Source organism: Quercus suber, unplaced genomic scaffold (assembly GCF_002906115.3).
Source record: "Quercus suber isolate HL8 unplaced genomic scaffold, Cork oak 2.0 scaffold_74, whole genome shotgun sequence".
Lineage (NCBI taxonomy): Eukaryota > Viridiplantae > Streptophyta > Magnoliopsida > Fagales > Fagaceae > Quercus > Quercus suber.
The window spans coordinates 581,289-595,362 of NW_027069539.1; the positions used below are offsets into that span (position 1 = coordinate 581,289).

Genomic DNA, 14,074 nt, shown 5'->3' on the forward strand with positions numbered 1-14,074 from the left:
ATTTAGAGGTATATTATTATTATTATTATTATTATTTTTTTTGGTGAATTGGATGATAATATTAAAAACTAAGCAGAAAGAACATCAGATACACGAGGGCAAGCCCTGTTACGAGACAGCCCCACAAAATCAGAAAACAACAAAGGAGCAATCGAGGGAGGGGGGGTTGCAAAGCGATTACAAACAGTGGGAGAACTTGCTCCAATCCTAGCTAAAGCGTCGGCGCAGCAGTTGGCCTCCCTATAGCAGTGAGACATTTTAGCCTGAGGCATCCGCAGCAACATCTCCCTGCAATCATCAACAAGACCCGAAAGGTCCCCATTAGTAGAACAATTGCTAGACACCAACGAAATTGCTGCAGATGCATCAAGCTCAACTTCTACAGCCTGAAGGTGCATCTCCAAACACAAAGAAAGCCCCTCCCTAAGTGCCCATAGCTCAGCTGCAATACTGGAGGAGACATTAATGGACATAGCAAAACCCGTGACCCATTGCCCATCGCTACCCCTAATAATACCTCCACAACCCGCCGGCCCATTACCAGCAGAGAACGACCCATCAGTGTTTAATTTGGCCCACCCAAGGGCTGGCCGAACCCATTTCACCTCCTTTGTTATCATGGTCCCATTCAGCTTTGGGCTAGCCACACAGTAAATGAATTCCCTGGTTTGACTCTCAACCTGCAATAAAAGGTCTGGGTTTACTGCCAAATGCTTGAAAGTTTTACGGTTGCGTTGAAGCCAGATATTCCAAATACCAAACAGAAAAAATAACCCCCAAGGGTAGTCTTTGGCTTCTGCATGCAGAGTGCAAACTGCATTATCGTGGATCCATGTCGCCAAATCAGCTGAGAAAGAACGCCGTAACGAGGAGGGGCATACAGCTGCATTCCAAAGAACCTGGGCAGCGGGACACTCTCTTAGAACATGGAGAATGTCTTCATTGCTATCAAAACACAAATCACAGCCCCCAAGCCCCATGATGCCTCTGTGTGCAAGAACACTCTTTACAGGCAGACTAAGGTGTAAGCATTTCCAGAGGAAGGTTTGGATTTTTGGCGGCGTGGGGAGCTTCCATATCCATTTCCCGTGAAATTCAGGGGTGTGAGTCCCCATTCCAGTGGCAAGCATGTATGCGTTCTTCATGTCAAACTCCCCATTCGTACTTGAGATCCAGCATTTGTGATCCCCTCTTTCTGCCACTCTCCTCAACGGGGTGGCCACAATAGCTTGACGAACCAGCTCATTCAAGTCAAAGGATATATTACTAAAATCCCACCTCCCACTGCAGATAACATCCTTAACTAAGAGATTCTCCTCTCCCCTCTGTAAGGGACCTTCAACCAGCGATCTAATAGTGCCCATACTGAGCCATTTATCGTGCCAGAAGCACAAAGTGCTGTTGCTTCCAATAACCCATTTAGACCCAACCTCACATATAGTAGCACCCTTTTTCACTGCAGCCCAAATTCTAGATTTCGCTCCTTTACTACTATCAGGCCTAAGTTTATACTTCTTTTTTAAGACCTCTGCCCATTTAGCATCAGCAGCATTCTCCATCCTCCAGTTCAATTTGGCTGCCATGGCTAAATTTTTCCCTTTTGCTTCATGAATACCGAGCCCCCCTTTTGATTTTGGTTTGGTGACTGTCTTCCAGTTTACCATATGCATCCGCTTAGCTTCTTCAGTAGTACCCCATAGGAAGTTTCTATTAATCCTATCAACCCCATTAAGCACTCTGCTCGGCAGAATACACCCTTGCATAACATAGGAGGGGATGGCAGCAATAACAGATTGGGATAAGACAGCCCGACCAGCCATAGATAGAAGCTTAGATTTCCAACCCACCAGCTTGTTTTGAACCCTGTCAAGAACGAAGTTAAAATCTTGTGAAGTCGACCCAGGAAGCTTTAAAGGGAAACCTAAGTACTTCCCAAGGTTAGGAGTGGAGCTCATGCCCAAAATCTCACACAATTCCGCCCGGAGAATAGGATTGACATTTGGGGAGAAATAGACCTTAGACTTGTGAAGACTCACCTTTTGGCCCGACAATTCACAAAAGGAGTCTAGAGTTTCCCTCACATTGCAGCAATTTTTTAAGTCAGCTTTGGCAAACAAAACCAAGTCGTCCGCAAAGAACAGGTGAGAAAAAGAGGGGCCAGATCTAGAGGCTTTCATAGGGTCCCACAGCTTGGCCTCACACTTCTCCCTAATTAGCACTCCCAACATCTCCATACACATAATGAACAAGTAAGGAGAAAGTGGGTCACCTTGGCGAATTCCCCTAGACGGAAGAAAGGAGTCAAGCTTACCCCCATTAAAGAGGATAGAGATGGAGGAAGTTGATATACAACTCATGATAAGTTTAACCATATTCGTGGGAAACTTGTAGAGATTTAGGATGTCCCTAATAAAATGCCACTCCAACCTATCATAGGCTTTCTCAAGGTCAATTTTCAAAGCCATATAGCCTACTTCCCCTTTCTTGAGGCTCATAGTGTGAATGAGCTCTTGGGCAATAATCATGTTGTCAAGCCCCATTCTCCCAGATACAAAGGCAGTTTGGAGCGGAGAAATGAGACTGGGAAGCAAGGGTCTTAACCTCATAACGATAATCTTAGTAACGACCTTATAGATGGTATTGCACAGACTGATGGGTCTGAATGCACCAAGGCAGTCCGCTCCTTGGCATTTAGGAACAAGAGTAATGAGAGTTTCGTTAAGGTGAGGGGGCATAGCACCAGTCCGGAAAATCTTACTTACTTCCTCAAAAATAGCACTGCTAACTTTATGCCAGTAGGATTGGAAAAATCCTGCATGGAGTCCGTCAGGCCCCGGAGCTTTAAAGGGTTTAAGACTAAACAAGCCTTCTTTAACTTCCACAAAAGATAGATCAGCATCAAGCCGGTTCCTATCATCAATGGGAACGTGGCACGTCCAAAGCGGTAAGTCCCAAACCTTATAGGGTGAGCTCACAGCACTCGTGTTGAACAACTCAATGAAACCTTCCCTGATCAGGCTGGCCACATCAGCTTCAATGTGAACCCAATTACCATGACCATCTAATAAACAAGAAATTTGATTTCTCTTTCTCCTTACCAGAGTGGAGGTATGGAAAAACCTGGTATTTCTATCACCTTGGATCAACCAATTATACCGAGACTTTGCTGACCAGAATTCTTCTTCTTGGGTAAGAATCTCAAAATACTCCTTATGAAGCTGGTTTTCCAAATTTAGTAAGAACTCACTAGGGTTATTAGCAATATGCTTCTGAATGCCTCTAAGACGGGCCTCCACCCTATTTTTCCTGTGGAAAATATTACCAAAAGTTTCCTTGTTCCAAATCTTCACATTATCAGTAAACGTCTCAATATTGGCTTTGAGAGCTCTATCAATGACCCAAGAATCGTCAACCACCTTAGGAAAGAGAGGGTGGGACATCCAGACTGGTTGGAACCGAAATGGCCTGGGGAAGTTTGAGGCTAGGGGCTTATCCAAAGCTAATAGAATAGGACAATGGTCCGAGTGAATGCGGGCCAAGTGATGTATAGTAGCCTCGGGATATATTTCTCTCCAATCAATGTTAGCAAATCCTCTGTCCAATCTCTCCTGAATATAGTGACCCACTTCCCTTTTATTAACCCACGTGAATCTGGGACCATGAAAACCAAGATCAACCATACCACATGAATCCAGGCACTCCTTGAAAGCCAGAACACGGCTAGGGATTAAGGGGTTGCCTCCAAGTTTATCTTGACTAGACAACAATTCATTAAAATCCCCCAGCATGAGCCAAGGTAAGCTATGGAGAGGGGCAACAGCAGACAAATTTTTCCATAATAATTTTCTATCTGCTAATCTAGGGCAAGCATAAATAGAAGAAAGAACCCAGTGAATATTAGTAGCACGTACCTTAACCACTACGTGGATTTCCTGCTCAGTTTTAGCTAATTGAGTGACCTCCACAGCATCCGAATTCCACAAGAGCCAAATACCGCCCGAGTAACCAATTGTATCAGAATGAATCGCTCCATCAAATGGAAGCCTATCGGTGATGTCCTTTGCCCTATCACCACCCACCCTAGTCTCCGTTATGATCACAATGGACGGAGAGTGAGTATTGATAAGACTAGTCAACGCCAAGTGGAAACGAGGGTTTAAAGCCCCTCTACAATTCCAGAGTAAAATATTCATTGATAAAGAGGAGGGTGGGGGAGAGACCGGATCAGGAATGGTCAGCGAGTCCGACATACTCAGAAGTCTCCATCCCAACGCTCTCAACATCTCCTTGGACAGGTTGTCCCCCTCTTCCATAATTACCAAATGCTGTAGGATTCCCAATTGTATCTCCCTGGAGTTGATCAGTAAGCTGAGTTGCTTTGTCATTGGAAATATCCGGATCAGCGTTCTTGATACCTCGTTTCCCCAGCACTTCGCCACTGCTGTTTTGGATGTCCAGATTTTCTTTTCCACTGCTAACTCCTCTTGGTCTACGTCTCTCAAGCTTCGCTCCAGCAAAAGCGGTGACAGTGTCCTCCAGCCGAAAACCCTTGCTTCTGCTCTCGTTGGCTTGTCCGACGGGAATATCCACCAAGGGTTGGGCCACTCCATCCAGGCCGGGTCTGATAATGGGAGGAACCCGAGCTTCCTGCTCAAGGGCGTTAGGGGGAAGATGTGACTCCAGGCCATCATCTCCAGATCTTGTAAAGCAACGCTATATAGTATGCTTTTTTTGTGTGTAAATATAACAACTTATAATTCTAATATTTACATTTTTTTAATTATATTTTGATCATGTATTTGCCTATATTCTACTAAATTGAGAAAATCTATACCATATTTATAACTTATATAAGAGAATACAATTTTTTGGTATCCACGCTTTAAATGGGCAAAATGTGAAATATTCTCACACGTTAATCACAAAACCGACTTACGAGTTATAGACTTATAGTGCATGTACGATGTGGTCCATCTCATTGTTATGTGTTGTTTGTAATTTTTTATGTTTATTGTGTACCATTTTGTCGGTGATTAATTAATTTCATTTTGATTCTCAAATTAAATATATATATATATATATATAAAATCATTTTAGTTGAACAAATATATTCAATGACCAATGACCAGTCAAGATTTTGGTCCAATGCTGGTAAGAGTAAAAGACAAAATTGAAAATAGAGTTGAAAATAAAATTAGTTCAAAACATGTTAATTTAATGTAAATAATACATAAATAAAAAGTTTAAAAAAATAATTAATCATCACAAAATAAATATAATGATAATTTTATTATATTTTTTCACGTCTTTAATCTATATTAACAAAAATTTATCAATAGAATAACTTTAAAAAAAGAAATCTAAATAAAGAAAAAAAATTGACAGCTTAAGAGTTAATTGAGAAAATAAATGAATGTAGAAGTATAAAAAATTTTCAAGAAATTTTATATGCACTTTGATTTATTTTAAGAGTTTTTGCGATACCTAATCTTTCATATTTCTACCCTAAGTCCATCTCTTTCATTTCTAATTATTAAAAATACATGTATGATAGAAAACTCCAAAAGATTGTTGCTGTAAAAACATATTTTTTTATAAAAGAAATAAAAGATACATGTCTTAACAATTAACCGTCATTCATATTGCGAACCACTTTGTTTTGTTTGTGAGCCTATAGTTCACTATAGGGACCAGATTTGGGACACTTCTTCAGGTTGAGAGAGTGGGCCCCAAACCCAGCTTGCCCTTCAATGAATTTATAGAGAGTGGGCTCAAGAACTAGACCCTAGTAAGGGATACAACTGCCCTGCATGGTTGCATGAGAGTTTATCAACATAAACATGAAATGGGGGTGCACAATGATGCTCCTCCGACTTGTCCTCCGAGGATTGGCCTTCTTATTATTTCTTTTAAGATTGATTACAAAGGTCTAGAGAACACAAGTCGCTACAGTCCTTCTTCCTGCAGATTCTTTTTTTTTTCCTCCTTTTTCAAGAGGGACTCCTTACATTATATACCTCTCTCTAAACTGATCCTAACCCTCCATTCGTTGATCAGCCAGACCACCACTTGAGAGCCTGTCCCATCAGCCGCATCCCCATTCCCCTCGTGGGTTGCAGCACCCAAGATAGCACTGTTCAGGAGTCCTATCCTCATTAATGCGGTCAGGACGTTAGTTGAGGGCATTCAATGTGGAGGTGACAGCTCGCTTGAGACTTGCTCCCTTATCATGCTCCCGTTGCCGACGCGTGGCACTTGCCCCTCTCCTCCTCGGATATTCAAGAAGACCCTCCCTTTGGTGGAGTGGTGCTCGTGTACTTCCGAGGTCTCGAATGTCCGAGGGCGGGGTTGTCCTCGGATATGTTCCTTGGGGGCCGGACACCACGCTTTCATCCTCGGACCCCACATGCATCCTCAGCGCGGGCCTCTGGGCCCGGTTTGAGATGCGCCGAGGCTGCCTGATTTTCTGGCCCCACATTCACCATACACTTATGACTCTCCTAAGAGTATCTCCAATAGCAAATGTAAAACCAAAATATTCTCTACAATAGAGAGTGAAACCAAAAAATAGGTTTCCAATTGTTTCTCTAAATATCAATTTTTTTTTTTTTTTGCTCATGAACAGTATAGCTCACTAAGTTTGATGGGCTATTGTTCATTAGCAATTGAATTTTTTTTATTAAAAAATTCTAGCAGGTAGTATTATATCAATTCTTCCTTTTTCTTGTTGATTAAAAAAAGATGAATAAATAATATTTAAATGAGATAGAGAAATGATAGAGAGTTTATTGAAAAGTGTATTTAAAAAAGTGAGTAGGTAAAAGGTAAATGTAATTGTTTACTCTCCAAACAATACAAAAATTTAAAGAATTTGCTAGAAATGCTCAAGAGAGTCTAGCTTCAATCCACAAGCAAGGTCCTGCAAATAATTAAGCCAAAAAATAAAAACTATTTTTCTTTTTATTTTTATTAATTTAAATGCATTATGCATGTCATGCTACATGAACATTTATATCAATTTAGCCAAAATTTTCTCTCAGATAGAATAAGAATCTACTTTTTTTTATTTTATCAAACAACCTTTCAAAACACTATACATCTAACTCTTTATTTTATTTCTCTCTCTTTTATTCAAATATTATTTTTCTTAGTTTTTTTTTTTTAATTTTTAAAATTATTAGTTTTTTTCTCTTCACTCACAACAATCCACATCCAAATCTTCACACACAACAACCCATATCCAAATCACATCGCAAATACTTTCTTTAAAGGAAAGCTTGTGTCTTTTAGTTACAAAGAGATCCTTGTCATAAGTTACAAAGACCGAAGATCTTGTTGATCTCCGGTCTCTTTGAGAGAGAGAGAGAGAGAGAGAGAGAGAGAGATTTTTAGAGGAGCATCATAGCAAAAGGACATTTTGGCTAATGAATTGATTCAAATGTGGGTGATTATGGGGGTTTATTAGGCATATTTTAATTAGGATGATGTTTTGGCTAAACCAATGTGGATCCTCTATTGGAATTTCTAATGACCAATACATATAAAAGCCTCAAAATATAGCAGGGTGTTTTGGTACCTTTAACTCCTTATGTTAGTTGTTAGTTACCGCTCCAAGCCATGTGAAGTCTTTCCTTGGCTACAACTGCAACTCAAGAGCAAACAGCAGCCATTTATTATCTCCTCACTTTTCTACACCACCCCATGCCCTATCTCTATCTACCTCTATGCCATATCCAAATCTTCCAAAAACTATAAGATTTACATATATACATCATACATCATACATGTATATGTATATATTTACACACAAGATGTACAACCAGACCCTCTTCTTTGTCTCTAAGAATGGTCCAGCTGGACCTGGACCAAGTTTTGTAGAGAAGGAAAAATAAAAATAAAAACCAAAAAAAATATTATGGAATTGGAAGGATAGGGAGGAAAGAAAGACAGAGAGATATGTCTCCTATTATCCTCCAACCACAGCTCTCTCTCAAACACATAATCCACTTCCCACAAATGCCCTTCTGCATATCCCGTCTTCATCACTCGTTCCTTCCACTCTATCTCCAACCTTCATGGGCCTTTTCGGTTTCTTACATTCATGGACTCCACACAGAGATCCAATTCAAGATTCTCAGTATCCCATCTTACCATAATTACCTTTTGTTATTATTACTACTGCTCTCTTTTTTCTCTCTCTATAATCTCATACCTTATTTTCCAACTCCAATTGGGTCTCTGTTTTTTTCTTTGCTTAATCTCCAAGTTTTGTTTTTGTACTTGTGGTTTCAGAGAAAAAGTTGAGAAGGTTTTAATGGGTTCTCATCAATTTTCTGCCTCCGCCTCTATCTCTCTCTAAAAACATAGGTTTCATCTTCTTTTTTTCTTTGCGTTATATTTTAGAGTTGTGGCTAAAGATTCAATTTTGGAGTTGAAGGTGAAAAGGGTTTTGAATTTTTGTCATTATATGTAACATAAGACTAAGTTTTGATGTTGAAGAGGCAATTTTGAAGACTAAGATGAAAAGGGTCTCCATGGATTCTCATCAATCTCGTCCTATCGATGGAGGGAGGCTTAAGGTTAAATATCAAAATTTATTGCAAGATTACTTGGAATTGCAAAAGGTTAGTATTTTATTTGCTGATTACGTTGTTTAAGGTTTTGTTTTGTTTATGTTTGAACGTTTAACTGATCATCTGGGTGTGACTGAAAACTTTTGTTGTCATGTGTTACTGTTTAGTGAATTGGTCGATTGCTAAATGGTCCTTAGTGCTTGTAATTGTGACTATGGTTGTTGACATGTTGTATGTCCCTCTATTTGGTTTCTGAGAGAGTGGTAGATAAGCGTATAAAATTCTGAATAATGTTTTATGGAATCCACAACGCCAAAAAGTTTCTGGATAAAAATGAATTTTACACAATTATTGTGTTTGCCTTAGCTGCGGAAAGCTTTGTTCTTCAGAGTCTATTATAGAGTGAAAAAATATGATCCAAAACTATAAACTTTTCTTTCCCCATCGTTTTTTTCTTTTTTTCCAACTAGATAATTAAATGTGTATTGTTAAAATTTGATAGGAATTTGTTTCAAAGAAGAAAAAAGCGCAGACTGTAAAGCTATACAGAGAGAACCTTTTGGCCGAAGTCCAGTATGTCTTCCTTCTCTCTTGTCCTATTTTCTTGGTTCGGATGGATTTTGAATTTTTTTATCTTAGTAATCTTAAGATAAACTGGCTGCTTACTTTATTCTTTGATACATTATTTTGGAATTTCAGATTTTTGAGACAAAGGCACAGAAATTTATTGAAGTTACAACCGCCCAAAGGCAAAGCAGAATTTGTACAACAACAGAACTCAGATATGGGCATTCAATTGGTTGCAAATGAGATTGACAACAATGTCAATGAAGCTGTTCTAAAACATCCATCTCCAGTTCTGGCTATGTCGCCTATTTCGGTAGTAAACTTGGGACTGTTTTGAAAATTAGAATATTAACAAATATGTTCTTTATTCTTAATGAGTTGTATAATGTTGATTGTGATTTTTCTGTTGCAGAATGATGAACAGGAACTGAAAAGGAAAGAAGACATTGTTTGGGAACCACTGAGAGTAGGGAAGAAGCCTAAGAATTGCATGATCAATGGCAAAAGAGTCGGGAAGAAGAAAATCTCATTGCAAGATCAGGTTGCTCTGAAGGTTTAAATTTCATATATTCAGCTCTGTTGTGAGGAGATAAAGATTTTATAATTTATTGTCAATGTGATAAAAATTTATTATTTAATCTCTTTTACATATAGGTCTCCTTTCATTCCCTTAAATTCTATGTGAACTGTAGAGTATATTTGATTATTGCCCGTGTAGTTGGGATTAAGACCGAAATATAGATGAAAACTGTGGAACACCCTTTGATAAGATCAATATAATTGTCTTTATTTCCAACTTCTTATCTTATGCATGTATATCACGAAGAATTTAAGTTTTTTTATTATATTCTTTCTCTCCTATGATTTCTTAATTTAAGTTTTTTTATTATATTCTTTCTCTCCTATGATTTCTTAGCAATTAAAAAAAAAATTTCTTAATGGTCCAATTGCATTCTTGATTGTGGGTTTGTAACATAATGTTATCATCATTAATGATGTCAACTTGTCATGCAATCTCATGTTTGATGTACTTTGTTATCATTATTTCCTGGGGAGGGACTGCAGAAGCAATTTACTCTGGTGATGAATCCGTTATCTAATTTATATAAGTCCTTGTATATATTTGGTAAATTTTGGTTCAAATTGATCACAGTGATTATAATTTTAGATGTAATGATTATATGAAGGGGAGAGAGAACTTGAAAGCTTGAAGCCTAAATTTTTTTTGTGTATGTATTATGTAGTAATAGTTTGAGCTCTTCATTTCATTTGGCCCCTACTCTGTATTTTAACTGATCAGATGACCATAGCAGGAACCCTCATCTTCCACAAAGGAGAGTTCGGGAAGCAAATGAAATAGTATAAGCTTTGCTGAGAGAGAGGGTGGACATTTGATGAGAGGAAATAGTATAAGCTTTGCTGTACATTCATGAAAAGAAATAGAATATGGACATTGATGGGATCTCTATAAACAAACAAATATAGCCAAATATTAAAACATAATACTGATAATTCTACATTCCAAGCCAGAATTGGGAGTAACAAACTTTTCTGAATTACTTAGGGAAATTGAATTTACTTATTTACATATGAAATTAGCAAAAATCAAAATGTGCTACTTCCTCACAACACATCTTCTAGCTTCTTGCTAGTGGAAATCGTTTTTCCCCATTATCTCCAGTAGCAATTACAATCCTTACGGAATCTTAACTTCCAAGTAGAGTTTATTGATTATTACACAATCCTCAGATCCATTCTCTACATCTCTTCCAAGACAATCTTCAGCTTCATACTTTGCAACTTAAAACTTTGGACATGAAAAAACAGAGTGACCAGGCAGTGTAGCATATTCTTTTCGGTTCTGTCCACCAAATATTTTACTTGGAACATCATAACAACATTCGATGAAATGCAACCAGAACCATATCAGATATTGATTATCATCCCACGTCAAAATTTGTCCTGCAGCATAGGTAGGGAAGAGACAATGAATCCACTGGAAGCCTGTTGAGATAGGCTCTACTGGTTGAATAATCACGGGCACATTATCATGGCATCGGATGACCCCTATCATACTTAGAGTGCTCCCATCTTTGATGCGCCTGATAGACAACTTTCTTTCCATTACAAAGTATTTTTTTTTGATAAGTAACGGAAGATATATATTAAAGAAGAACACAGCCCCGTACATAGGAAATGTACTAGACAGGCAAAAACATCAAGAAACCAAATTACAATGATCAAACAAAACAGGAAGGGAAAAGCAAGAAAAGGATGGTATAACTAAACACCATTCGAGAAGAGTAAAAAAGAAATAAGACTTAAAACTCAAGAATGGACCGCTCGTGACCCTCAAAGCTTCTGGCATTCCGTTCCTGCCAGATACACCACATCAAATAGTGCGGCACCATCCTCCATATAACTATATTGCGATGACGCTTGAAGTTACATGACCAACAATCCAACAAATCCACAACCCTTTGAGGCATCACCCAACAAATACCAAACAAACAAAAGACCATTACAAAGTATTAAAATAACAAAGTATGGTGCCATTACAAAGTATTAAAATTTTAAAATAACAAAGTTTGAAAATACAAAAAATCAAAGTCATCAACTTATATACTGTTCTATATATATATATATATGAATGACATGGAGAAGCATGGCACTAAGAGGACTCAAAACAAAACAATCGGGAGCATACCCTTCTCTGAGACCCTACAGAGAGGTGGGCTCAACTAGTATCGTGAAAGCTTAGACAAAAGTCTATTTTCCTTTGTTACATCAAGTATAGTTATTGGCTTAACAAATGGAGCTACCTTAGGCCCATAAACTTTTACTGGTGCTCTTAGTCAAGACTAGAAGTTTGACATGTAAAAAGAAGTCAAATTGCACAGTATATTGCAGAAACTTCTACAACAAATAAAATTCCAAACTAGTTTTCTATATTCTAATGCAGCAAATGAATTTAGAGATACATGATAAATCATAACAACAAGCCTAAGAATACTAGCTGATAAGAAAATTCCATAAACTTGATGAACTCATTCTTTATCAATGCAATACCATCTGAAGTATGTACTATTCATATAGATCTTTTGAATGAATTCACATCAAAATTTCATTTGAGACATACCTAATTCGTTGACTATATAGAATACATGTGCTATGAGTATCCAACACTCAATAAGAACAAGAAAAAATGAATCTCAATATGTGATTGCAATTGTAAAATAAATCTACTCCTAAGTTGATCAGAAGGTGCAGGGAAAAATCGACAAAAACCAAAGAAGCAAGATTAGAGGGAAGAATTCAACCTCGCACAAGGATGAAAATCTTTGCATACGATTATCATGTATGTACAGTGATTCAAAGCGTTTAATAATCTACACCATTGCTAAGAAAATTGAAGTTGCCAAAATTTGATTGCCTCAACTAAACATACTATTTTTCTTATTTTGTATTCCATCTATCACTAAACCCATATGGTGATGCTTGTTTCAGTTCCATAATCCGATAGAAACTTGGTTCCCTAGATCAAAACAAATAAATGATCTAATATTCAAAGTCTTAATTCCTTTTCACTTCCTTAAATTCTATCACCAAACAAAGATCCAAATGTGCACAACCCACTCCCAACAAAATAAACAATCTTCAAGGAGGGGAAAACCCAATTACCTTCACTAACCAACAACCACATTTTCTCAACAACCAAACAACCCGACAAAGACTAAAAAAACTGCATCCACAAATCAAGGACAAAAAATAAGACCAAGCAAATCACTATCCTCAGTAAATGGGAGTGCCGATACTGATACACTCAAAAACTGTAGATGGACTTGAAAGCTTGGGCTTGTCTCGGCTACTTTGACTGACCTTGCGGAACTCATGCTTGGGTTGCTGGGTTTGATTTGAAATTTTGGATGTGAGAGAATTAGGAATCATTTGGAGAAGAGGGTGATCTGACACTCTGACAGAGACAGATTTGAACTTTGGATCTGAATTTTTTGATTAAAATTTTTCCGAGCTATTCTGAAAATGCTCAAACATTCATTCCAATTGTGTTAAACAGAATTGGATTTTCCTTGTCATGCTTTATTAGGATCTGACTCAGAAATTTAAGCACAGATGAAGGCTTCTTATTGGTTGAGAGGACCATTGGACTAGAGTGACGCAATGCTCCAGGGAACAAACTTTATTTAAGCGCAAATAATTTCTCAAGTGATGTGAAACACTCTTTCTTCTTCTTCTTTTTTTTTTTTTTTTTTTTTTTGGGATAGGTAAGAAAGAAAATATTATTAAAAAATGAATAGAAGGAAAGATACATAGAGTTCACAATAATGAATAGAGATAGTTGCCACGTGTGTGGAGGAGGAAAAACAAGAAAAAAAAGAAAAGAAAAGAAAAAGAAATGAAATGTAACTTATGGATGAAAGTGAATTGAATAAAGGAAAAATAATATAAAAATAAAAAATCTTAATTGAGAAATGCTACCGTAATATTTTCACAATATTTTCATAATAAATTTTAAGTAACAGATTGTTATTAGTTAATATTGGTTAGCAAAAAAATAATTTCAGTGGTGGGTTCAAATTAGAGTTAATAACAACTTTCCACATAAATTTTGTTGTGAAAATATTGCAAAAAATGTTATAAACGTAACACTTCTCATAATAAAGTTTACACTGTAAGTTGTTATTAGTTTTCATTTGAACCTACTAATGACATTATTATTTTTTTATCTATTATTAACAACTTGTTATATAGATTTTATTGTGAAATTTTTGTAAAAATGTTGTGTCCATAACTTGCATTAAGAGAGATAATTAAAACAAAGAATTCTCTTATATATATATATATATATATCTTGTCCTTTTTGGTAATTTACTCTTCAAACTGCCACTTTTAAGTACTAACCAAACGCTCAGCTT

The 14,074-nt window shown here is 37.2% G+C and overlaps 1 protein-coding gene and 1 long non-coding RNA gene across 2 annotated transcripts; one reads left to right on the forward strand and one right to left on the reverse strand.

The window, feature by feature from the left end:
* The first annotated feature begins 7,661 nt into the window (after nt 1–7,661).
* Nucleotides 7,662–9,936, forward strand: LOC112035370 (uncharacterized). The gene is made up of 4 exons (XM_024068203.2): nt 7,662–8,624; nt 9,076–9,146; nt 9,273–9,453; nt 9,553–9,936. The coding sequence occupies exons 1-4, from the start codon at nt 8,520–8,522 to the stop codon at nt 9,697–9,699; spliced, it is 504 nt and encodes a 167-aa protein (XP_023923971.1). The 5' UTR covers nt 7,662–8,519; the 3' UTR covers nt 9,700–9,936.
* A 674-nt stretch (nt 9,937–10,610) lies between these two features.
* LOC136067468 (uncharacterized) lies at nt 10,611–13,396 on the reverse strand. Its single transcript, XR_010628945.1, has 2 exons — nt 13,020–13,396; nt 10,611–11,242 (listed from the first exon to the last, which is right to left on the reverse strand). It is a non-coding gene; the product is annotated as an uncharacterized LOC136067468 (long non-coding RNA).
* Between the last annotated feature and the right edge of the window lie 678 nt (nt 13,397–14,074).

Bases quoted from the DNA above. Each gene is read 5' to 3' on its own strand.
- LOC112035370 (XM_024068203.2), top strand. From the start codon at position 8,520: ATGAAAAGGGTCTCCATGGATTCTCATCAATCTCGTCCTATCGATGGA. The intron at 8,625-9,075 runs GTTAGTATTTTA...AAAATTTGATAG, and splicing joins ATTACTTGGAATTGCAAAAG to GAATTTGTTTCAAAGAAGAA. The intron at 9,147-9,272 runs GTATGTCTTCCT...TTGGAATTTCAG, and splicing joins AACCTTTTGGCCGAAGTCCA to ATTTTTGAGACAAAGGCACA.